The sequence below is a fragment of the Lygodium microphyllum genome, chromosome 14 (assembly GCF_053477565.2).
Source record: "Lygodium microphyllum isolate KBCC chromosome 14, Lygodium_microphyllum_v1.1.10, whole genome shotgun sequence".
NCBI classification, from domain to species: Eukaryota; Viridiplantae; Streptophyta; class Polypodiopsida; order Schizaeales; family Lygodiaceae; genus Lygodium; species Lygodium microphyllum.
The window spans coordinates 3980324-4004174 of record NC_141148.1 but is presented as its reverse complement, the minus strand read 5'-3'; the positions used below and the strand labels follow the sequence as shown (position 1 = coordinate 4004174).

The window sequence follows — 23851 nt, the reverse complement described above, 5'->3', positions numbered from 1 at the left end:
TCTCCTCATGCTCCCCACATCTGGTGCAAGGGAGAGGATCTCTACCATAACCAAGCCATATACCGACTATTAGACTTCTGCATGCTGGTAACCAAAGAAAGAGAGATCTTTCTTGGTCTGAAAATGTCCTCCAATCTACTCTAGATTTCTACTAGGAAAGGTTGTGATATACACTAGGCAATCCAATTTTGAGCTGCAGCTGGCACTACTCTGATCTTGTTCATCTATATCCTCCTCCCCAACCTGGTGGAATACTCAAAGACGGGCACATCATGTGGCCTCTCTGCAGATGGGTCTCTCCATACCCGTTCCCAAGGTTCCATTAAAGTCTCTATAACAGCCTCCTTCTATCCACCCAATGTCTCCATCTATCATTCAAGCAAGTCTGAGGGTCTAGATCTAAGTACCAAGTTCTGTCACAATGAGCAACAACTCTAATCCTCTGTCAAGCACATCCTATGAGCCTTAATTGATTGAGATCCTCTTGTTCTAAGCCCTCCATCCATCTCTACTAAAAAAGTAAATACACTCTCTCCATTGGTGACTATCATTGCAAGGCGGCTCTCTCCTCTAGTGAAGATCCCAATCCAAGTCTGCAAAGTCTCTATATCAGTCCTCGATTTTGGGGGTACCACTTCCCTGATGCACTCCGTTATGGCTCTAGCCCCTTGATGGCTTGAAGTCTCTATCTTTGTATGTGAATCGGCAACTCAAGAAAGGCAAACTTCTCCCCCACTGCAGAAGCTACGTGTGAAGAGAACCTTCCCCAAGATAGAAGGGTCCTCTCTCCAATGGTGCAGCTCCCTCTATCCAAAGTAGTTGGTTGAAGAGAAATGGCTGCCTCAACTTCTCTTTGATAGTGATTGGATCAATCTAGAGAACCCCTACAAATACTAATCTCCATGCCCATGTAGGAGATGCACCAAATCTAACCTCAAAGTTGTTCCTTAGTCCTATATCCTGAATGTGTTGAGATATCCAAAGTATGCTAGGCTGCCATGGACCACCATGATCAGGAGCAATAGTCTCTAATCTCCATAGTATTAGCTTCTTCCACTGCTCTTTGCCAAGTTGAAGGCCGCTCACAATGAGCTTTACCATCGATGCTCTACTCTTAACTGTTTGGATCAATAATCCCCAAACTACACCTATATATGGGCTGAATGATAACATCTCGATTCTCAAGCTACCTTAGCCCTTGCGGAGATACCGTCTTCATCTGACCAAATGAAATTCCTGATGACTCGCTTCACCTAGCCAATGCATGACGTCAAGAAGGCCCAGCAGGAAGCCAATAGCACATAGTGGCCAATAGCACCTAGTTTGCCACTACCACCCTCCCTACTAGTGATAATCTCACAATAGTCCAACATAGTAGCTTCTTCCTTATGTTAAGTAGTAGGGATGCCAACTGCTGCTCTAACAAAATATCAATGCCTGCATGGCAACTTAGGAACCTAAGTGATTATCATGTGGCTTCCAATGTAGCTATTGGGTGTCTCAAACCCAAAATCCATCAGATTTGTGCCAATTAAAAAGAGCACTTGGAGCTCTACATAAAATCTACATTGCAACTAGAAAGGCCCTAAAATTCTCCTTGCCCCGATCTATGCAAACAACTGTGTCATCAGCAAACTCAACTCCAATAGCTCCTCAAACACTGGGATAGGAAGTCTAATGCCTCAAATTCCTGTAGCTCTATCCCTCAAGTAGGAGCTCCAGGAGGTGCAAGGGGCCATCCTTGTCTCATTGACCCCATCTAAAGATCTTGTAACAAATCTCCTTGAGGAGTCATATGACTAGAAGCACCACTCTCAATAAGCCAAGACCTCTTTGAAGACAAGGCACGCGCTGAAGAACGCTGCTCCATCTCATGGATATGAAGGAACACATATCCATGGGTAACAACTACTAAAGAAGTAGAGGAGGGCTTCGGTGAGTTAGTGCCATCTTCACTCCCAAACGAAGGTGAGGGTGTTTCTTCCAACACTTCTCCTTGGTACAAGTGCCCTTCCCACTGTGTGCGCATTTAGTCTTCTCTAAATCTATGTTAGAACCCCAGGAAGACTCCGAATGGTGAACCTGCTTCTTCTTCTTGTTCTTGCCTTCTTGTCCTTCTTGTTGCCCCCTCCCAAACCTGCAGGAAGAGCTTTTGTAGAACCGGATTCATTGGCTCCAATCTCCTTGAGATTCTCTTCATGCTCCAAAATAATGGTGCTAACTCCTTCCAAATAACAGTCTCCCATACCCTCAAGGTCAATAGACCGGTGTAGAAAACACCATACTTGAAAGATAGTAAACAAGTAAAAAGGATTATCAACATATCCTCTCAAGATATTATCCGATCTAGGGATACAAGATCATCCTTTATGTTCTCCATTAGGTTGACGAGGTCCTACATAGAAGGGGAATCATCAATTGAGAGCATCCAAAGTTTCTTCTCAAGGGCGGTGTAGTGGGCAAAGGTCTTCTAATGGTAGAGAGAGGCTAACTTTATCCACACTTCCGCATCCAAAGTTTTTTCTCAAGGGCGGTGCAATGAGCAAAGGTTTTCTAATCGTAGAGAGAGGCTATTTTGACCACACTTCCGCAACGGCCTAAAGTCACTCTATGCACATAGACAAGGACAAAATCTTGTAAGCTTATTTTTTTAAAAAAGAATAGGATTCAGAGTTGAGCCGATCCCATAGAGTGGCGAGATTGTGCATGATGAACACAACTGCTAATAGATCATTGGGAGCCTCATAGGGTGGTACATTTGGAAGGCAAGTTATCAAATAATTTTTAGTCGGGCGAGAGCGTCTCAGTACATCCAACCTTGGAACAGCTCTAGGCATCCTCTAGCCTTACTAATAAGAACCAAGTTGTGAGCTAATGAGTAAAGAGTTGATACCCCTTTTATCCACTCCTTTCGAAGACCCATCCTCAATATGGTACCTTCTAGAAATCCCCGATCCACTCTATTATAAGCCTTCTCAAAATCGAGAAGCAAAACAATGAGGTTACATTCCCCAGATTATACAAGCATTGTGGATTGCCAAAACGTGAAAATATTGTCCAAGATGAAACCGGCCTCCCTCCTCGGATAGGGTGGTAAATAACTTGATTAAGCACTAATTACAAGCATAAAATTCATGTAAACTGAAAATGCACACTTTACCACTTTAATCTTGGACAATGGACAACCTGTTGGCCACAAAACTGGTGCTCCTTGTGGTATTTTTTAAACTTTTATTGCAAATGGATGGAGTACAATCTAGATTCTCTAACCTTCTCTGCTAATCCAAGTGCCTCTTGCTATCAAAACTAACCAGCAAGCCTCCAAACCAAGTTGCCCCTTGGTTTGCTTGGGGATTGGCCTCCACCCTATTCCCTAAAAGACAAATTCAGCCCCAAATCTAATATTGGTTGATTGGCCTCTTGAATCTCCTTGAGATTCCTAAATTTCAAATACTAGAATTTTAAGTCCTAGGCTCTCAATTCTGAGCATGCATCCCAAGGTGGCTGTTAAACCCTAATTTTTGTTGTAAATTAGGGTTTACAACAGAGATTGCCTGAAATCTTTTCTTTTGATGGCTCAAACTACTGAAAAATGCTGAGATAACTTGAGAGATGACTGGGGAATGAGAGAGAATTTTGTAGAGAGAAATTTCAGAGTTTCATCACGAGAAATGCTAAAAAGCTACTGCTACATTGCTCAAACAACCATGGAAGCTGTCACTTGTAGCTGAGGACTACCAAAAAGACTATTGTCCCCTTCTATTTGCTGCCATCTATACCAGAACGACCTTGGGCTCGTGTCATTTGCTCCTAGAGGGCCCCAAACTGTTATCACATATTGTAGGACTTATCCCTAGTGGCTACAAATCACATCAGCAACTTCTCTTGCTCTCTAACAGCCTCCTTCTCTCTCACAATGGCTAGAGCCTAGAATAGACTTCTACCAACTGCTAAAAACGTTTTTCCCACTTCCATGGGCAAGTTTTGCCAAGTGGCAACCTTCTAATCCTATTTTTCATCATTATCCAGCTTATTAAATTAATTTTCAAAATCAATATTTTAAAAATTAATTTAATAATATTCTGGTACTTATAAAATTAATTTCACAAGCCAATAATTAAATTGGCTACGCCAATTTGTCTTCCAAGTATCCCTGAGCAATCATTGACCCTTAGACTAGCATGCATTAATGAATTAAATTAATTAATACCTAGTCTCTAATATCACCATTGACATTAGTAGCCAATAAATTGGCCTATATCCAAATCTAAGACCAGATACCACCTAGTACCTATCGAGCATAACTTATTACAACTTTTGCCTTTGACACCCACTACATCCTCGAGGTCCATGGCCTGTTACCATGAAATAATTGCCATGTGCATCACCTGTGCTAAACAACCTTGCACATTTGATTGATATCTTAATCAAATGTTATCGACAAGATTAGATCGTTTCAAAATTTCAAGTCCCCGTGACACAAGATGCTACGCTCCTGAACAAAACCAATCTAGGTAGTGTGAATGATGTGGCATCAAGAGAGAGAGTCTGAGACTGGTCATTCTAGCAAGGATTTCTATGTTGTTCCAAGCAAAGTGATTGGTCTCCATTGAGTGATCTCCAATCTATTGCCTTTTGGGATGAGGTGAATCAATCCCTCAAACAACCTCCCTGGCATATCTCAAAATGGCATAATCTTCTCAAATGCTACTAAAAGTCCTTTGTTGATCACATCCCAATAGCTCAAGAAGAAAGCCTTGTCCAAACCATCCTCCCTCGAACACTCTTGATGCTAATGCCAACAAAGCCTTTGCAAGCTCCTCCTTTGAAAATGGGGCTATCAAGTATCTCCTCATGCTCTATATGACCACTCTCTCGATGCTCTAACATGCAATCTCTCTATCCCTCTCAAAGCCAAGAGACCTCAATGTCGAACCAAACAAATCAGTATAATCCGTGGCCACCTGATCAACCTCTTGTGGCCCTTGGACAAGGAATCCATTTACTCTCCTGAGTCTCCTTACACCCTCTCTAGAGTATTTGGGACTCGTAGTGTGAAAGAATTCTTTGTTCACCACATCCCTTGCATGTGTCCAAAAAGAAGCCCTCGCATGGTACTTATACTCAGATCATGCCTCCTCCATAGCATATATTTACACTTTGGCTACAGATATCCTCTCTAACAATCACCTACATCCTCACTCTCTTTCCTCCTACCTTTGAAATGCTGCCAATGAAGCCCTAGCACATGCCCCCTCCCCCCCCTCTCTCTCTCTCTCTCTCTCTCTCTCTCTCTCTCTCTCTCAGAGGCTTTCCCTCCTGCTCCTAGACTTCTCCTTGAGAAAGGAGCTCACCTCCTACAAGCTATCATCCTAGTCTCTAGGTATCCAGCCAGGGGAAAAGGACTTGGCTCTCAAATCTTGGAAATACTCTCCCTCAAATCTTTATCATAATACAAATACATAGGAATTCAAACATTACTATCGATTCTTGTCACTCCCTCCTTAAGAACCAACTGGATCAAGCATGGTCAATAAAGTAGTTCCTAGAACAATTCCAACTAAACCCCCTCTGTCACAAGCCCAGTTGTCTACATAATATCTATCCAATCGAGAAAGATACTAGCCCCAATTATCCTATCTTGTCTGGAAAACCACAAAGAACTTGTAGATTTGCTAAACTCTTCCATGAACCAAGGGTCCTATCTCCTAATGCACAAGACAAAACCCTCCCAAGCTACCTACTCTTCTCCTCCAATAATATCAATGCATCTCGCTCTTCTTTCCTCCAAAGCCTCTACCGTGTTAAAATCCCCTCCTATAATCCAATGATCAACATGAGGTAGAGACTAAGTGAGATTAGTCCAACAAAGTCTTCTCTCTCTCTCTGAGTATTAGGGACATATATAACTAGTAGGTTTATTAGTGCCTCCTCTACTATCACAAACACCCATAGAACCCTCCCTACCATAAGGATGCTCCAACCCTGAATCGCATGAAGCCGATGTTCACCAATACACATGCAAAACCCAACCTGTGTCTCTAAGGCTCTCACAACATGCACATAATATGTAAAACTCCATTCTGGGAACAACGTCCCACTATACTAGGAAATCCTCTCTTCCAACACATGATGCTCCTGTAGCATGAGAAAGTCCACTGATCCTCCAACAAGTGCTCCATGGAGATCCTGCCTCATGGGGCTTCGTCCTTGGTGGAAAAGTCATCCACGAAAGCCTTAGATATTCCATAAGAGGATCCTCATGGAGACCATCTCATCTCAAACTGGCATGGCTCCACAGCCCATGCTTGTCTCTTCTGCTGCTTGGTATATACTCCAATCTCTGCAGGCTCATGAAGAGAAGGGACCTCAATGGAGTCTAAGGAATCATCTGAATCTGTGTGCAACAATGTATAAGTATCTACAGCCTCATGAAGAAAGGGGGACTCAATGGAGTCTAAGCAATCATCTAAATCTGTGTGCACGATCTGATTCACTGACTTACTCAGTGATAAACATCAAGGAGAAGACATTTGTGGAGTGTTTGGAAGACTTGGAATATTCAATCAAATATCATCATCAAGCTCCTCTTCCGTCTCACTCTACTCACTCCATTGGAAGGTTTTGCCACTCTAATCTGAGCTCCCAGCTCAGTTTCTAGCAAGGACTCGAGTTGAAGGACAAGACAAGCATCAAGAATCATCATCAAACTCAAGCACAGTATCTCTTGACACTCCATATTGTGCTTTCACACTACCTCCTTGTGTCCTTTGACATATTCAAGAATCAACTCATTGCTGGTCTGATCTCACTTACTTAATGTTGATGTCAATGACAAACAATAAAAAGAAAAAGAAGTTTAAGACTTCTATAGTTTCTTATACAAAGCTAATCATGAATATAATGTTGATACATCAAAGATCACTCAGATCGTTTACACCAGTTTAATGCTTGATTAGTTGTGCAGAATTTCTTTCTAACAGCAAAGAGTTTTCAACTGTGTTGCTTGGTTGCACAATGACCAGTCAATGAACAAAGTGGGTCACATGTGGAGTGGCACATATTATTTCCATTCATCTAGGACATTGTGCATGATGTAGAAGCATATTGTTGGAAGAAGCACATGCCGACCGTTAAAGTTGCCTGTTTCCTGTGCAGCCACCAGATACAAGTGCGGTGGAATACAAGAGAGCGACATCTACCAGCAAAAGTGCAGTGCCATCCCATATGAAGAGGGAGCATAAAGTTCAAGGTTGCACCTTCAAGGCAACATGTCAATCATGAAGGTTGCATAGATAACTCATAACTATCAATAGACACACACTGTTCACATGTTACCTAGGTCAAAGAAACCTGGTCTAAAAGACTTCTCCCAGGAGCTAAAAACGTCCAAGTGAACCTCTGCCTGCTTTCGATGTCGTTAACCCCAAGTTCACAGAGAAAAGTCAGCTGGCCCATGAATGAAACAATCACATCCTATAGTTGCTTGGTTCTAAGTTTCACATGCTGAAATTCAACACGACGCCAATCATTGACACCATGTTGAGATGTGGGTATGCTGGCCCAACCATAGTGAAAAGTGTGGACAGTCCACCTCCAAGAGGTACGGATAAATGATTGCTCATTTGAGCCACGTGTAACACCAGTGTTGATCCATGTGCCCTTGAGTCCCCCCTACCTCAGTCCTCACTGCATGGACCTGCATACTGAAGTGCACGAGCAAGACAAGATCACTAAGAAATGATGTTCCTAGTGATAAACATCACGTTGCATCATAAAGTCATAAAACTTACAGTTGTCATTTGTAATTTGAAAGATACATTACTGAGTTAAGCTATATGTTTTGAACAAACTTTCATTGGCCCAATGAGCGAATTGGCACATTTTGGTCATCCATTTAACAACTTCAACACAAAGACCATAACAAAGATATACAAGCACTTGAAGGTATACCAAAAAATGAACATTAAAGGGTATGAATATTTTTTAAGACGACTTACTCTTTCTCGCATGATGAACATATTTCTCTAAAAGAGCAACCATGTAACTCCGCTAAAAGACTCCTTGGAATTCCAGATTTTAAGTGCAAACCATCAATATTCTAACACACAAGGATCAAGTTCAAAGTAAGTTTCTGCACTAAACACTCAACTCTTACTTTGCTTTCACTTTCTAAGTCATTTATATAGTGCCTTTGTTAACTATCCAAGGAATCTTTTCTCACAACAAAGAAATATACAACTTCAATTGCATGATGCATAGCTTCCAAGAATATCTTCACAGTAGAAGCATCAAACCACTAACTCCACTTGTTTGCTAAGACTTAAACACCCAAAATTATTTCAAAGTTATCCGATCAATAGGCCAATTCAATTTCCTATAAGGAAGAAGCCATTAACATCAACATTTCCCAACGTATACTTGTCAATGCCAAGGATCATGTGTGCCTCATTCATGCAAACAGCTATACAAAAGGCATAGACTTTGGTTTCAAAGTGAGTATGGTACATTCACTGTTATGTTCTATAGTACTTCACCTGCAAAATTTAATTAGGGCCACATTGTGAATTAGTTGATGAGCACTTTGCATCACACATCATTATGCACAAGAAGCCTCTAAGCATAACCTCAGGGACTCAAACTGTAAGCAATCACTAGACAGAAAGCAAAACATACAAGATGAGTATGCATATGCGATTTTGCATGTAGGCTTAGTGCACCAAAGAAGGCCCAAGTCAAAAACTGGGTGGTAATGCATAGCAGAAGCCCAATATGGGCATATATTTCAATTCAGAGCAAGCGCTTTGAGTATGAAGCATGAGGAGAATGAACTGAAGCATGACAAGCATAAAGTGAACCATTATAAAATCTTGAATGACAACCACTGCTGCCATCATAGTATAGCCTAAAAAGGCCTATATTTCAAGGGAGAGAAACCCTTGAAGTACTCAAAAAGGGCATATATTTCAATTCAGAGCAAGCGCTTTAAGTATGAAGCATGAGGGGAATGAAGTGAAGCATGACAAGTATGAAGTGAACCACTATAAAATCTTGAACGACAGCCATTACTGCCATCATGGTATAGCCCAAAAGGCCTATATTTCAATGGAGAGAAACCCTTGAAGTACAAATCAGGATGAGATGAGGTAAAGCATCAAACATCTTGAATAACAGCCATTCCCAAATAACACCAATATGGGTAAGAGGGGCAGGACAGGAACTCCATTACTTTTGGTTATCACCAAAAGCCAGGGTTGAAGCTGCACACCTAAATGCATAACTCAAGAGCAACTAAACAGAACAAATGTCCAAAAATCCCTCAAACAAGGAGCTCGATCACAAGTATAAAGGATTGTTGGATATTGGATCTTTGAATGGGGACATCAGCTATGGTGGATGGAACTCCATATGAGAGAGAGCACTTGTTAATCGAGGCACTGAACATATGCTTCAATACCCACAGAGAGAGAGAGAGAGAACTCAAAAAGATGGAGAGAAGGAGAGAGAACCCGCAATGGCGCCTGCCCCTCCTCATCCTGATCACATCATCACAGCACCTCCTTGACAAGTGCACTGCCCTACATGTTAGCAATGTCATTCCCTGGACAGCAGTATTGCAGCAGGCATTTCAGACAGTGCAGTCAATGCCACATCAGCAGTCGCAGCCACGTCAGCAGCAGTCGGACAGGTTGGACAGGTGCCACATGGCACAGCAGCAGTCGGCCAGGTTTTCCGTGCAGTCGGCTGCATTAAATGCAGCCGACCTGATTCTGCCCATTTTTTCTGATTATTTTCTCTGCTATTTATAGCACTTCAGTCCAGCACTTGGACACACATTCTGATCTTGAGATCTGACAGAGACAGACTGCACAGACGGACTGCACCCGGGCTGACGGAGATCAAGGTCCTCAAGACAGAGACACACGCAGATATTTTCTCTGCACCCGTGTATATTTCTGCATTCCTATACAGCATACTACACTGCAGATTTTCTGTGTTACACTCTCTCCTTTTCTCTCTCTCTCTTCTCTCTGTGTTCACTCTCTCTGTCTTTGCCCTATGCTTCCGCATCGCTGCACTCTGACATGGTATCAGAGCGGTGAAATTGGACGGACTGGTTGAAGAACCTACTTGAAGAGGAGATTTCAGCACGACACGAGGCTGCGTTTTCAACATTCGAGGGTGAGCGGGAGGGCTGCGCATCGGAACAAGGCTGAAGCGAGTGTGGGTGTGCGGGAGAGGAGTCCAACTGGTGAATTTGCTGCAGGTTATTGCTGTTCAAAGGGGAGGAAGGCTGTGTTTTAGGCCTTCCACTGCAGATTTTACCTTTTCATCGCCTCCGACGACTGAAGAAGGCTCGGGAAGCGGAGGAAACAGCCCTAACAAGCTGCGTTTACACAGTCAAAGGGGGCTGCTTTTGTGTTTGTGCAGGCATTGCAGGTGAACATGTCTACAGAGACTGATTTGGAGTTCCAAGCGATCATGGACAAAAAGGTGCCTATCCTTACGGCTCTTCATTAGATCAGATGCTTGATGGTGACAATTATGGCATCTGGCGGGTGATGATGTTGGCCATTCTGGAGTCTTATGATTTGGTGGAGCTTGTGATGGAGGAGATTAACAGGCCCTCAGTGAGAGATGAGTCCAAACTCCCTTCCAATGCTCGTGTGGAGTTGACCAAGGCCCAATCGCATTGGGACAAACTGAATGCCAAAATTCATTCATTTCTTTTTCTGTCTTGTACTACAGCCGTGATAGCTCACATCGAGCACTTGATGGTGGCTCGAGAGATATGGCTAGAGCTCGACCAAATGTATAACCAGATGACCCTGATGAAGAGGGTTTCTTTGGAGGTGCAGATGCGGACCTTGTCCGTGAATAAGTCTTCTTCGCTTCGGGAACACATCAACAAGCTTTGGCAGCTTCAAATGTAGGTTCAAAATGCAGGGAAGCCTATTTCCTCCGAAGATATGGCAATCACTTTATTGTCCCAATTGCCGCCACGATTTAGTACTTTTAATTCCGCTCTTATTGCATCAAGGCGGGAGTCAACTCTTCGGTGGGAAGAGTTGGTTCCTATGGTCTTGGACCAAGAGGAACAGTTGAAGGGACAGCATGCGGACAAGGAGAAGGAATCGACTTGCCATATTTGTGGTAAGACCGGTCATTGGAAGAAGGATTGCCCCGATAAAGACAAGAAGGACACCAAGAAGAATGACACGAAGGATTCTGGAGCGGCGGCTACACCTCATCAGCTGCTTTTCTACACTTAGCGGACATTGAGGACCCTATACCGAAGACTTCCGATGCTGCGATGACAACTCCCCAAGCTCGAGAGTGGATCGTGAACAATGATGCCTCGCGGCACATGACTCCTCCCATTGGTATTGCCCATTTGCAACCTTTGCATGGACAGATTCTCATTGGAGACAACTCTTCTATGTCTATAGCTGCGCAGGGTGAGATGTAACTGTTTCCAGATAGACGTGGTGGTACCCACACTTCCAAGGTGTTGCATGTGTCAAGTTTGGGGTATCATTTGCTTTCAGTCCATAAGATTTGTGCTCTTGGCCTCTTGGTGGAGTTTGACAATGATACTATTCGAGTCCTTGATCGTGGATCGAGGAAGGTTCTCTCTGCAAGTTATGAGGAGAATGGCATCTACAAATTGAAGTCTTCTACAGCTCTTCCCTCTCTTCTTCTTACCTCTCAAACACAGTCCGAGCTATGGCATGCTCGATTTGGCCACCTGAACTCTGAGTACTTTCGGAAGGCGTCGCAAGGTTCGTTTGTCCGAACATAGTGGTGAGCCATCAACCATGTGTCTTCTGCATTCGTGGAAAACTGCATCAAGATGCGATTCCCAACAAAGCTTCGCGGCAATCTGCTTCACCTATGGAGCTTGTATCTATAGATCTTTGTGGCCCGATAAGGACCGAGTCCCTGAAGGGGAGCTTGTACTTCATGTTGACCATAGATGACTACAGCAAGATGACATGGGCCTATTTCTTGACATTGAAGTCGGAGGCTTTCTCTCACTTCAAGGATTAGCTTCTCTTTGAGCCGATTTAGCCGACGATTGAAGATCTTGCATTCAAACAAGGGCGGTGAATTTATGTCTAATGAGTTTGCTCGTTTTTGTGCAGATAGGGGCATTCACCAGGAGTTTGCTAACCCAACACTCCTCAAGAGAATGGCGTTTTGGAGCATAAGAACAGAAGTGTAATCGATATGGCGCGCACCATGATGGAGCACCGAGAGACACCTCAGTTTCTGTGGGCTAAGGCAATGGCTACCGCAATTCACATCCTCAACCGATCTCCCACTTCAACCGTTGATAGGATGACACCTTTTGAGGCTTACTTTGGGACTAAGCTTGATGTCTCGTATTTCAGAATCTTTGGGTGTGACGCCTATGTGCACATCCCGAAGACGTAGTGTGACAAGTTCGAGACGGCTTCCCGATGACAAGTTTTTGTTGGCTACAACTCTCAGTCCCAAGGTTATCGTCTGTTTGATCCCGTCAAGCGGGATGTCTACACGAGCCGAGATGTATGGTTCGTGGAAGTTCCAGCCACGGAAGGGGGTGAGAAGCACCCCTTCTTTGGAGATCCAAGGGAGAGTTGGGCTCTCGAGATAGTTCTTTTGGAGCTAGAGCCTTCTAATGGAGATTCTTCTTCTGATTCAAAGTCTTCCCTTCCACCGGCCACCCCAGTGGAGCTTCCGCCGGTGGATGTGCTCGAGTCTTCAGCAGATGGAGAGCGACGGGAAGAGGTCCGGCCTCCTCCTCATTGGGTACATGACACACTCCGAGATTCAAGGATCGAGGGGGTCCTTGAGGAGTGGGAACCGCAAGATGGACCGCAGAGGTCACGGAGGCACTAGGCACATTCTACGAAGCTTGTTTGCTCTAACTATTGTTTGATGACTCTTGTTATGTAGGATCGAGATCCCACTTCAATGAAGGAGGCTTTGCAGTCTGACCATTGGCGGAAGGCTATGGAAGCCGAGTTGGAGGCTATTGAGAGGAATAGCACTTAGTCTCTTATGCCTCGTCCCTCTCACAAGAAGGTGATTGGCGTCAAGTGGGTCTTCAAGACCAAGTACCTTAGCGATGGTTCTTTGGATAAGCACAAGGCTCACCTTGTTGCTAAAGGTTTTGCTCAGCGCCCAGGCATTGACTTCCATGATACTTTTTCCCCCCTGCTTGTATGGCGACTATATGAGCTGTTCTTGCCCTGGCTGGTCATAGGAGATGGCATGTCTATCAATTGGATGTGAAGTCGGCATTTCTCAATGGTGACTTACAAGAGGAAATCAATGTAGAGCAGCCTCCTGGCTTTGGTTCCTCAGATGGGAAAGTTTACAGGTTGAAGAAGGCCTTGTATGGCCTCAAGCAGGCTCCGCATGTATGGAACAAGAAGATTAACTCGTTTGTTCAACGAAAATTGGGATATCGGCACTCCAAGGCCGATCCGCAGCTTTATGTGCACACTTCCGAGGTTGGTCGTGTGTTATTTGTGTTGTATGTTGATGATTTGATTTTGACAAGGGATCATGCAGAGAAGGTCCATGAGACCAAGACAGCTTTACATCAGACGTTCAAGATGACAGATTTGGGGCTTCTTCATTTCTTCTTGGGTCACGAGATTTATCAATCTCACAAGGGGATCTTCATCCCCCAGCAGAGATGCATTCAAGAGCTCTTGGTGACTTTTGAGATGGAGACTTGACGGACCATTTCTACTCCTATGGATCCGAACTAGAAGGCCACTTCACACTCAGATTCTCCCTTAACAGATACTTCCCGCTACTGTCAGTTGATTGGATCCTTGATTTGGTTACTCAACACTTGTGTTGATCTTTGTTTTGCTGTGGATCTTTTGGTGAGGTTCATGAATGAACCTCAGCAGGTGCATTGACAAGCTGCCCCAAGGATTCTTCGGTATTTGAGAGGGACCTCTAACTTAGGGATTTCTTATCCAGCAAGTACAGATGCTTTAGATCTTGTTCTTGCAGGTTGGAGCAACTCGGATTGGGCCAGCGATGTGGACCACCGCAGTCTACTACAGATTACTGTTTTACCTTGGGTACAGGTGTTATCTCTTGGAGTAGCAAGAAGCAGCCCATGGTAGCCCTTTCTTCTACTGAGGCGAAGTATCGGGCCACGTCTTCCATCACATGTGAGGTTGTGTGGCTTCGGAGATTGTTGGAGGAGCTTGGCTTCCCCTAGACTCGTCCTACTCTTCTGCGGTGCGACAATAAGAGTTGCATTGCCTTGGTACGGAATCCTCTATTCCATGCCTGGACAAAGCACATTGAGATCCAGTATCACTTCATTCGGGAGAAGCTTCTGGATAGCACCATTGATGTGGAATACTGCAAGACGGAGGATAATCTTGCAGATTTATTCACGAAGGCGCTTTCCCCAGGCTCCTCTTCGGTAACATTCCAGATCCCTCTGTCTTCTGCCCTGTCCAGGATCTGAGAGGGGGTGTATGTCATTCCCTAGACAGCAGTATTGCAGCAAGCAGTACAGACAGTGCAATCGATGCCACATCAGCAGTCAGACAAGTGCCACGTGGCACAGCAACAATCGGCCAAGTTTTCTATGCAGCCGCATTTAATGCAGCTGACCTGAATTTGCCCATTTTTTGTGATTATTTTCTCTGCTAGTTATAGCAGTTCAATCTAGCACTAGGATCCACATTCTGACCTTGAGATCTGACAGAGACAGATTGCAGAGACGGATTGCACCCAGACTAACAGAGATTGAGGTCCTCAAGGCGGAGACACACACAAATATTTTCTCTGCACCCGTGTATATTTCTGCATTCCTATACAGCATACTATTAAAGGCTGCCACTTGGCAAAACTTGCCCATGCAAGTGGAAAAACCATATTTAGGGGCTATGAAAATCAATTCCAACCATTGTGAGAGAGAATAAGGCTATTAGAGAGCAAGGAGAAGCTGCTAATGTGATTTGCAGCCACCAAGGATCAGTCCTACAACATGTGACAATAGTTTGAACCCCTCCAGGAGCAGGTAACAGTAGCCCAAGGTCCTTTAGGTGCAAATGACAATATATAAGACCGGGCAGCAGTCTTTCTGGTGGTCCTAAGCTATAGGTGAAGCTTCCATGGTTATTTGAGCAAGGCACAATTGCTTTTCAACGTTTCTGGCGATGAAACTTTGAAATTTCTCTCTACAGCATTATCTCTCGTCCCCTAGCCATCTCTCAAGTTATCTCAACATTTTCCAACAATTTGAGCTATCAAAGGAAGAGATTTCAGTCAACCTCTACTATAAACCCTAATTTACAGCAAAAATTAGGGTTTGACACCCACCTCGAGATACATGCCCAGAATTGAGGGCCTAGGACTTGAATTCCAACAACAACTGAAATTGAGAAATTTCAAGGAGATTCAAGAGGCCAACCAACCGAGATCATATTTGGGGATGAATTTGTCTTTCAAGCAGCAATATGGAGGCCAATCCCCGAGCAAACCAAGGGGCAAACTAGCTTGGAGGCTTGCTAGTCAGTTTTGACAAGTGGCACTTAGATTAGTGGAGATCAAAGGATCTAAAATGTACTCCATCCATTTACAATAAAAGTTAAAGAAATACCGCAAGGGATGCCAGTTTTGGGGCCAACAGGCTGTCCAATGTCCAAGATTAAGTGGTATAACATTTGCATTTTCAGTTTATGTGAATTTTATTTTTGTTATAATTAGTGCTTAATCAAGTTATTTACCACCCTATCCAAGGAGGAAGTCTGCCTTCAAAGTTTGCTAACTCTTTGCTAGGAGAATATATTTAGCACAACCATCTTCCAAATTGTGATGAGTAGGACATTGTGGATGCACACGTTGGCAAACAAAAGTGCTTCGATCTTTCTCTGCATTTTATGAATGCGGCATCATACTCTTCTTTACAGGTAGGACCTCACTGATTCCTTGGATTCATCAATGGTTGGCTTCCATCCTTAGGTGTGATTGTGTGGACAAGGTTTTCATGGGCCCTAGGAGCTTCTATGAGGTCATGCTAACATCAGCCACAAACAAAGATGCTCTTCTAGACAAGCTGGCCTCTTTTTTTACAAGCAGTTGGTGCATATGGTACCATGGAGACCTATGGTGGTTTTTCAAAATTTGCTCAAACAAGAATGTCCAGAGTGGATTGAACTAAAAAGCCGACCTGCTAATTATTAGCCTCTATTAAGGGATGCAACTACGGCAATTGGTATTGTCTTGGTGCCTCCCAGTACGAGGGCAAGCAACAGAAATCGTTTATGCATGCTATGGGACAACTCAAGGAAAAGACCCCACTGGATGTGCCTTAATTCCATTGGCATGCATCTTCTATGGTTTAAGCTTAACTAGGGCACCTTTGCAAGTCACTTTTTCACTGGTGGCAAGCTTGGTCATTTCATGGATGAGATATTGAAATGTTGATAGGGGCACCGCTCATTAGGAAACGGCCTTTGTAGAAGGATGTGGTCCAACAAAAGCGACGAAAGGATAAGAAGGTTAAAATTCAGCAACCGATGGGTCCATGCCAAGCACTCAAGATGCCTTCCATACATATAGGCATAGAAAGGATAAATCTTTTGAGCTGCCATGTACAAGTGTCATGGACCCCTCCAATTCAAAGTAGGCCACGCAGTCGAGATTATAGGTCGAGCACTCTAGAGAGCACCCCAAGGATCCTCCAACACACCTTACTTTTGATCATAGAGGCAAAGCAATCACCCTATGGGATCACAAATATCCTCATTTGCCTGTGACAAATGGAAGCAATCCTTACCCTATGAAAACTCTTCATACGGGACTGAATGCTTTTGCAGTTTTGGCGAATTTTTTGGATGAAAGAATTTTGGAGACTTTAGCTGAGAAGGTGCAAGGTAAGGCGTGAGCAACCTCGCCCATGAATCCCTTGATTTCACAAATGCAGATTACCACTTGGAAAGTTCGTGGGATTTGTTCTCGTAGCAAGCAACATGACGTGTGGCATATTTTGCATAAGACCCACTGGGATGCTTTGTGTGTCGTTGAGCACAAAAGCCATGATGATGTTGGTCATGTTTTGACTTGTCACAGATTCCATCTTTTTTATGTTGGTTGCAAGGCTCAATAATATTCAAGTGTCCTCGTGGATATATACGAGAAATTCCACCCAATGCTTGTTAAGAATGATGGTCATGGATGCTTCGTGGTGATTGAGACTGAGTTTGAAGGGCAGATCTTATGGCTAGTTGGCCTTTATGTGCCCAATGACTCGTTACATTGTCACACCCTATGAAGCCATCTTTAGGGTTCTCTGAGCCTAGGAAGACTGGGTTCACTTATGAGCTATTTTAACATGATTGTTGACCTGTCCCAGTCCACTTCAGAACACTCTCTGATGGATAACCCACAAAGCGAGACCGAGGAGGGTATCGTATTTCTTATGGCTGGTGGCACATGGAGGCTTAGCAGTGGGAAGTTGGCTTGCCTAGATGCAGAAGGAGGGAGGTTGTAAGTGCTGCACAGAGCAGCCTCTAGAAACCCCAAAGCACTGCCCTTGGTCATGTGAGGAGGCGCAGCTCGTGTGGAGAGAAGCATGCCGCATCCTTCGTTGTATAGCACCCAGCCTTGGATGTATCTCATGGGGAGCTTTCTACTGGCAAGTAGTTAGCCAGGGCCGTCACCTTCTGTATGAGGCCAGGATGCAGGATACGATATTCATCATCGAGGCAGGGTCATGTGCAGTGGTCGGTTTGGAGGTTCTACCCATCCGTCATGTACTAGAGCCTACAACAGACCGCTCTGAGGTATGGGAGATCATAGGGAGTCTTACTGGATGGCATATCTGGAAGGCGCAGTGTCAGGAGGCTTTTGGCAGAGAGAGACTTTTAGTACAGGTGACCTTAGTAGAGCTCTGGACCTCCATCATCCACTCCCTCCGCGGCCATTGGGATCACGTGCAAGGCGAGCCCAAGGCTCATCAAGAGCTTCGTTGTCATTTCATGCATACTTGGGGCGGCCAAGACCTGTTTTTCGTGATATAGGCAAGCAGCCCCAGATGGCGATACACCCCCCCTCCATGGCTTCTTGCCCCCATCCCCCCCAGACCGCCTTGAGAGGCTTGTATACATGATGTATTTGTGACTTTGCATCAGCTCCAGCTAGTCTGTTGAGCATGAGCACTCCGTTGTAATCAATTTTTTTGAGTAATATAATCAGCCACATTTTATTTGCCAAAAAAAAAACCCCACAAAGCAAGGCTTAGCAAGCCTTTGCCATGGATGTTATGAAACAAGATCTTTGGTCTTGGCTTTCTCCATTGGCTTCAGGATATACCTATCACTTGTCTCAATACTTGGCCATGTGGTCTCCACTAGACCGCATTTATGCCATGTATTAAGACTCCTTTTTACCAAAAATTTTGGAGATGCAAGTTTTCCAACATTGTATTATTCGACCATTTCCCTTTGCAACTTGACATGATTACGTAGCCAATGGACGCTTTTGCTGGTCTCCTAGGTAGGCTGCCCCTAAGATTCAACTCTTCCTTTTTAAGTCATGTGGTTTTCAAGGGCTACATGACCCAACAACTAGGGAGGTTTTCATGTGATTTCCCGCTACAAGGATTAGACTCCTTCGATAGATTAACTTCAAATGTCCACTGTTCTTTGCTACTCACCCTATTCTTTCCATGCTATCATATCTTGTGGATACAAGGCAATTAGTTGGTCTTTCTCTACCTCTGTAGCAATAATTTGTTGGTCAGGCACTAGCCGATGATACTTTCATGGTTCTAAAAGCTGTTGCTTCTAATCTTCAATCAACCTTGGATGTATGGGAGTTGTTTGGTGCCGGGCCTACCAATCAATGCTACCAAATCTTCCCTTATTGATTGCAAGGCCTCCAATCTGCCAAATTTAGGGTGGCAAGGTAAGGTTGTACATCAAGGCAACTTGGTTACCCCTTGCAGATTGATGTGCAACCAAGAGTCTTGTTGGAATGGATATCGCAAAAATTGGATGCCAAGTTTGTCTATTGGAAATCTCAAGCTTGGCCATTCCATGTGTCTCAAAGTAGCCCAAACCATTATGCTCCCCATGCTCACCTACTTCTTGCTATTGCTGCCTTGAAACAATGTTGCCTTGGAACAATCTTGTCTGCCACTTCCATTTCATGCTTTGGAAGAAAGATTATTTGCAGGCAAGTATATCCTAGATATCATGGAGTCATGTTTGCGCCCCCAAATCCATGGGAACTGGAGCTGTTTTGGATGTGGGGACCCATGTGACAGCCTTGTTAGAGTCATTCCCCAAACAGGCAATGCCACATGGCTGGCAGTCGGCCAGGTGCCACGTGGCAGCAGTCGGACTGCAGCAGCAATTGGACTGCAACAGTCGGCTGCATTAATTGCAGCCAACCTGATTATTTCCCAGCATTATTTTCAGCCTATTTATAGGCTTTATTTCCAGCAGCCTCTGTCACTTGTCTCTCACAGATTTCAGGCTGCAGACCGTGGAGATTGCCCTCGGGGCTGACGGAGACCGAGCTCTTCGAGGTGGAGACATACGTAGATATTCTCTCTGCACCCTGTATAATTCTGCATCCTTATACAGCATTCTTCACTGGAGATTTTCTGCATTTCACTCTCTTTCTCTCTCTCTCTTCTCTCTATGTTCACTCTTTGTCTCGATCGTTCACTTCCACATTGCTTCACTCTTAACATGGTATCAGAGCATTGAAGGACTGACCTAGGGTGGTGGACCCATCTGAAGAGGAGATTTCAGCGCGACACAAGATTGCGTTTTCGGCGTTCAAGTGCGAGCAGGTGGGCTGCACATCAAAACAAGGTTGAGGCAAGCGTGGGCATGCGAGAAAAGACAAGATTTACTGAAGCTGCTGTTGTTTTTTGCTGTTAGAGAAGGACGAAGACTACATTTTGGGCCTTTGAGTGCAGATTTTACCTTTTCATCGCCTCCGGCGGGTGAAGGAGCGGGACGAGTGAACCATAGCCCTAGCAGGCTGTATTTACACAATCAAAGGGGGCTGCTCATTGTGTTTTGTGCAGGCATTGTAGGTGAAGATGTCTTCTGAGGCCGAGACAAAGTTTCAGGCGATCATGGACCGGAAGGTACCTCACCTAACGGCTCTTCCATCAAATCAAAAGCTCGATGGCAAGAACTACCACATCTAGCGGATCATGATGCTTGCCATATTGGAGTCCTATGATTTGGGAGAGCTTGTTACGGAGGCTATCAATTGTCCTTCTTCGCGGGACAATTCCTGACTCTCTTCCAATGAGAAGGTGGAGTTGGCAAAGGCTCAGGCGCATTGGGATAAACTCAATGCTCGCATTCGCTCATTTTTATTTCTCTCATGTACTATTATCTCTCATATAGAGCATTTAATGATGGCTAGGGAGATTTGGCTGGAGTTGGGATCACATGTATAATCGGATGACCATCACAAAGGGAGTCTCTTTGGAAGTGCAAATGTGGACCATAAGTGTCAACAAGTCATCCTCCATGCCGGAGTATATCAACAAGCTAAGGCAGCTTCAGATGCAAGTTCAAACGCAGGTAAGGTGATCACTTCTGAAGACATGGCGATAACTCTCCTTTCACAGTTACCACCTCCCTTCAATGGTTTTTATTCAACCTTGATTGCTTCAAGGCAGCCTGAGACACTTCAGTGGCAAGAGTTGGTTCCTATGGTCTTGGACCAAGAGGAGCAACTGAAAGGAACCAAAGCTTCGAAATTTGAGGCCTTGGTTGGCCAATCCTCTCAGAAGAAGGGGAAGGACCAAAAGAAGAAAAAGGAGGACAAATATAAGGACAAAGACAAGGAGTCTACTTGTCACACATGTGGCAAAACAGGTCATTGGAAGAAGGATTGCCCGGACAAGGAGAAGAAGGAGAAATCTTCAAAGGATTCCGGAGTGGTGGCTGCTCCCTCATCAGCTGCTTTCCTCCATTTGGAGGTGGTTGAGGATTCCACCCTGACAACTTCTGATGCTGCGTCAACGGCCCCAAGCACTCGAGAGTGGATTGTTGACAATGGTGCCTCTCAGCACATGACTCCTTCCACAGGTGTTACTCATTTGCGGCCTTCTCATGGTTAGATTCTCATTAGTGATAGTTCATCTATTCCTATTCAAGGATAGGGCAACATGCATCTTATTCCAAATGGGCATGGTGGTGCCCATACATCCGAGGTACTTTATGTGCCAACTTTGGGGTATCATCTTCTCTCGCTGCACAAGTTTTGTGCCCTAGGCCTTTTGGTCAAATTTGATGTGAATTCTTTTCGGATTCTTGATCAAGGATCGAGACAGGTTCTTTCTTCAAGTTATGAGGAGAATGGAGTCTACAAGTTGCAGTCTTCTTCTACCTTGACTTCTCTTCTTCTTACCTCTCAAAACTCAACAGTCCGAGCTTTGGCATGCTCAGTTTGGCCACCTCAATTATGATTACCTTCGGAAGGCGTCTAAGGACCAGTTTGTTCAAGGTTTGCTGTATATTCTGGTGAGCCACCAACCTTCTGTATCCTGAATCCGTGGGAAACAGACTCGTGATGTTGTTCCCAACAAGGCTTCGAGGCGGTCTTCAGCACCCTTGGAGCTTGTTTCTACCGATCTTTGTGGACCGATGAGGACAAAATCCCTTCGAGGAACCTTGTATTTCATGTTCATTGTAGATGATTACAACAAGATGACATGGGCCTATTTCTTGAAGCTAAAGTCGGAGGCTTTCTCCAACTTTAAGGATTGGTTCCTCTTTGAGGAGAACCGATCGGGGCGAAAGCTAAAGATCTTATGATCGGATAAGCGCAGAGAATTTGTTTCTAATGAGTTTGCTTGGTTTTGTGCAAATCGTGGTATTCACCACGAGTTTACCAATACAAACACCCCTTAGGAGAATGGCATCTTGAAGCGGAAGAATCGCAATGTGATCGAGATGGCACGTACCATGATGAAGCATCGTCAGACACCTCAGTGTCTATGGGCTGAGGCTAAGACTATGGCTACTGCAATTCACATCCTTAATTGTTCCCCTACTTCCGTTGTTGTTGGCATGACTCCTTATGAGGCATACTTTGGGTCAACACCAGATGTTTCTTATTTCGAGTTTTTTGGGTGTGATGCTTCTGTTCACATCCCAAAGACAGAGCGTGACAAATTTGAAGCGACTTCTAGAAGACAAGTGCTTGTGGACTATAGCTCGCAATCTCAAGGCTACCAATTGTATGTTTTTGTTAAGCAGGATGTCTACACGAGCCATGATGTTCGGTTCGTGGAGGTTCCAGCCTCAGAGGGAGGTGAGGATCACCCTGTTCTTGGAAATCCCGGTGATAGATGGGCCCCCCAACAACTATTCCTCTCAAGCCTGTGTCTCTTAAGGACTCCTCTTCGGATGAGAAGCCTAGTTCCCAACCACCGGATTCACCAATTGATTCTACGCTGTCGGTGGACATTCTAGAAACTTCAGCAGATGGAGAGCGCCAGGCAAGATCCAGTCTCCTCCTTGTTGGGCCCATGACACGCTCCGAGATTCAAAGATCCTCTGGGGTCCCAAGGAGTGGCAACCGCAGGATGGACCGTAGAGGTCACAGAGGCATCAAGCATATTATATGGAGCTTGTTTGCTCTAACTACTGTTTGATGTCCCGTATTATGCAGGATAGAGAGCCTATCTCCGTGAAGGAGGCTTTACAGTCTGATCATTGGCGAAAAGTGATGGAAGCCGAGTTGGAGGCTATTGAGCAGAATGGCACTTGGTGCCTTGTGCCTCGTCCCTCTCATAAGAAGGTGATTGGTGTCAAATGGGTCTTCAAGACCAAGTACTAGTGATGGCTTTTTTGATGTAGATCTCTTGGCTAGGTTCATGAGTGCACCTCAGCAAGTGCATTGGCAAGTTACTCAGAGAATACTACGGTTTCTGAGGGGGACCTCCGACCTCGGGATTTCCTATTCTGCAGGTACAAGTGCTTCCGATCTTGTTCTTGCAAGTTGGAGTGATTCGGATTGGGCTGGCGATGTGAACCATAGGTAGTCTTCTAAAGGTTATTGTTTTACCTTGGGTGCTGGTGCTATCTCTTAGAGTAGCAAGAAGCAGCCCACAGTAGCCCTATCTTTGACTGAGGCAGAGTATCGGGTTGCGTCTTCTACCACATGTGAGACTATGAGGCTTCGGTGATTGTTAAAGGAGCTTGGCTGCCCCCAGATTCGTCCTACTATTCTGCGGTGCAACAATGAGAGTTGCATTGCCTTGGCACGGAATCCTGTATTCCATGCCCGGACGAAGCACATCGAGATCCAGTACCACTTCATCAAGGAGAAGCTTCTAGATGAGACCACCGATATGGAATATTGTAAGACCGAAGACAACCTTGCAAATTTGTTTACAAAGGCACTTCCCCATGCTCTACTTCGCCGACATTCTAGATCCGTCGCCTGCTGCCTTGTCCGAAATCTCAGAGGGGGTGTTAGAGTCATTCCTGAGATAAGCAGTGCCACATGGCTCGCAATCGGCCAAGTGCCACATAGCAGCAATTAGACTGTAGCAATAGGCTGACCTGATTATTTTCTGGCATTATTTTCAGCCTATTTATAGGGTTTATTTCCAACAACCTCTGACAGTTGTCTCTCACAAATTTCAGGTTGTAGACCCTAGAGATTGCCCTCGAGGTTGACAGACACCGAAATCTTCGAGGTGGAGATATACGCAGATATGCTCTTTGCACCTGTGTATTATGCATCCTTATACAACATTCTTCACTGTAGATTTTATGTGTTTCACTCTCTCTCTCTCTCTCTCTCTCTCTCTCTCTCTCTCTCTCTCTCTCTGTGT

The 23851-nt window shown here is 44.6% G+C and overlaps 1 protein-coding gene across 2 annotated transcripts in view; it reads right to left on the bottom strand.

The window, feature by feature from the left end:
* Positions 1 to 23851, bottom strand: part of SRT1 (sirtuin 1) — a 107713-nt gene that overhangs the window by 60093 nt on the left and 23769 nt on the right. For both annotated transcript variants that reach the window (XM_087692273.1, XM_087692272.1), the window contains exon 5: positions 8001 to 8101. In XM_087692273.1, coding sequence (XP_087548399.1) covers positions 8001 to 8101 — 101 coding nt within the window. The remainder of the gene's footprint in view (positions 1 to 8000; positions 8102 to 23851) is intronic.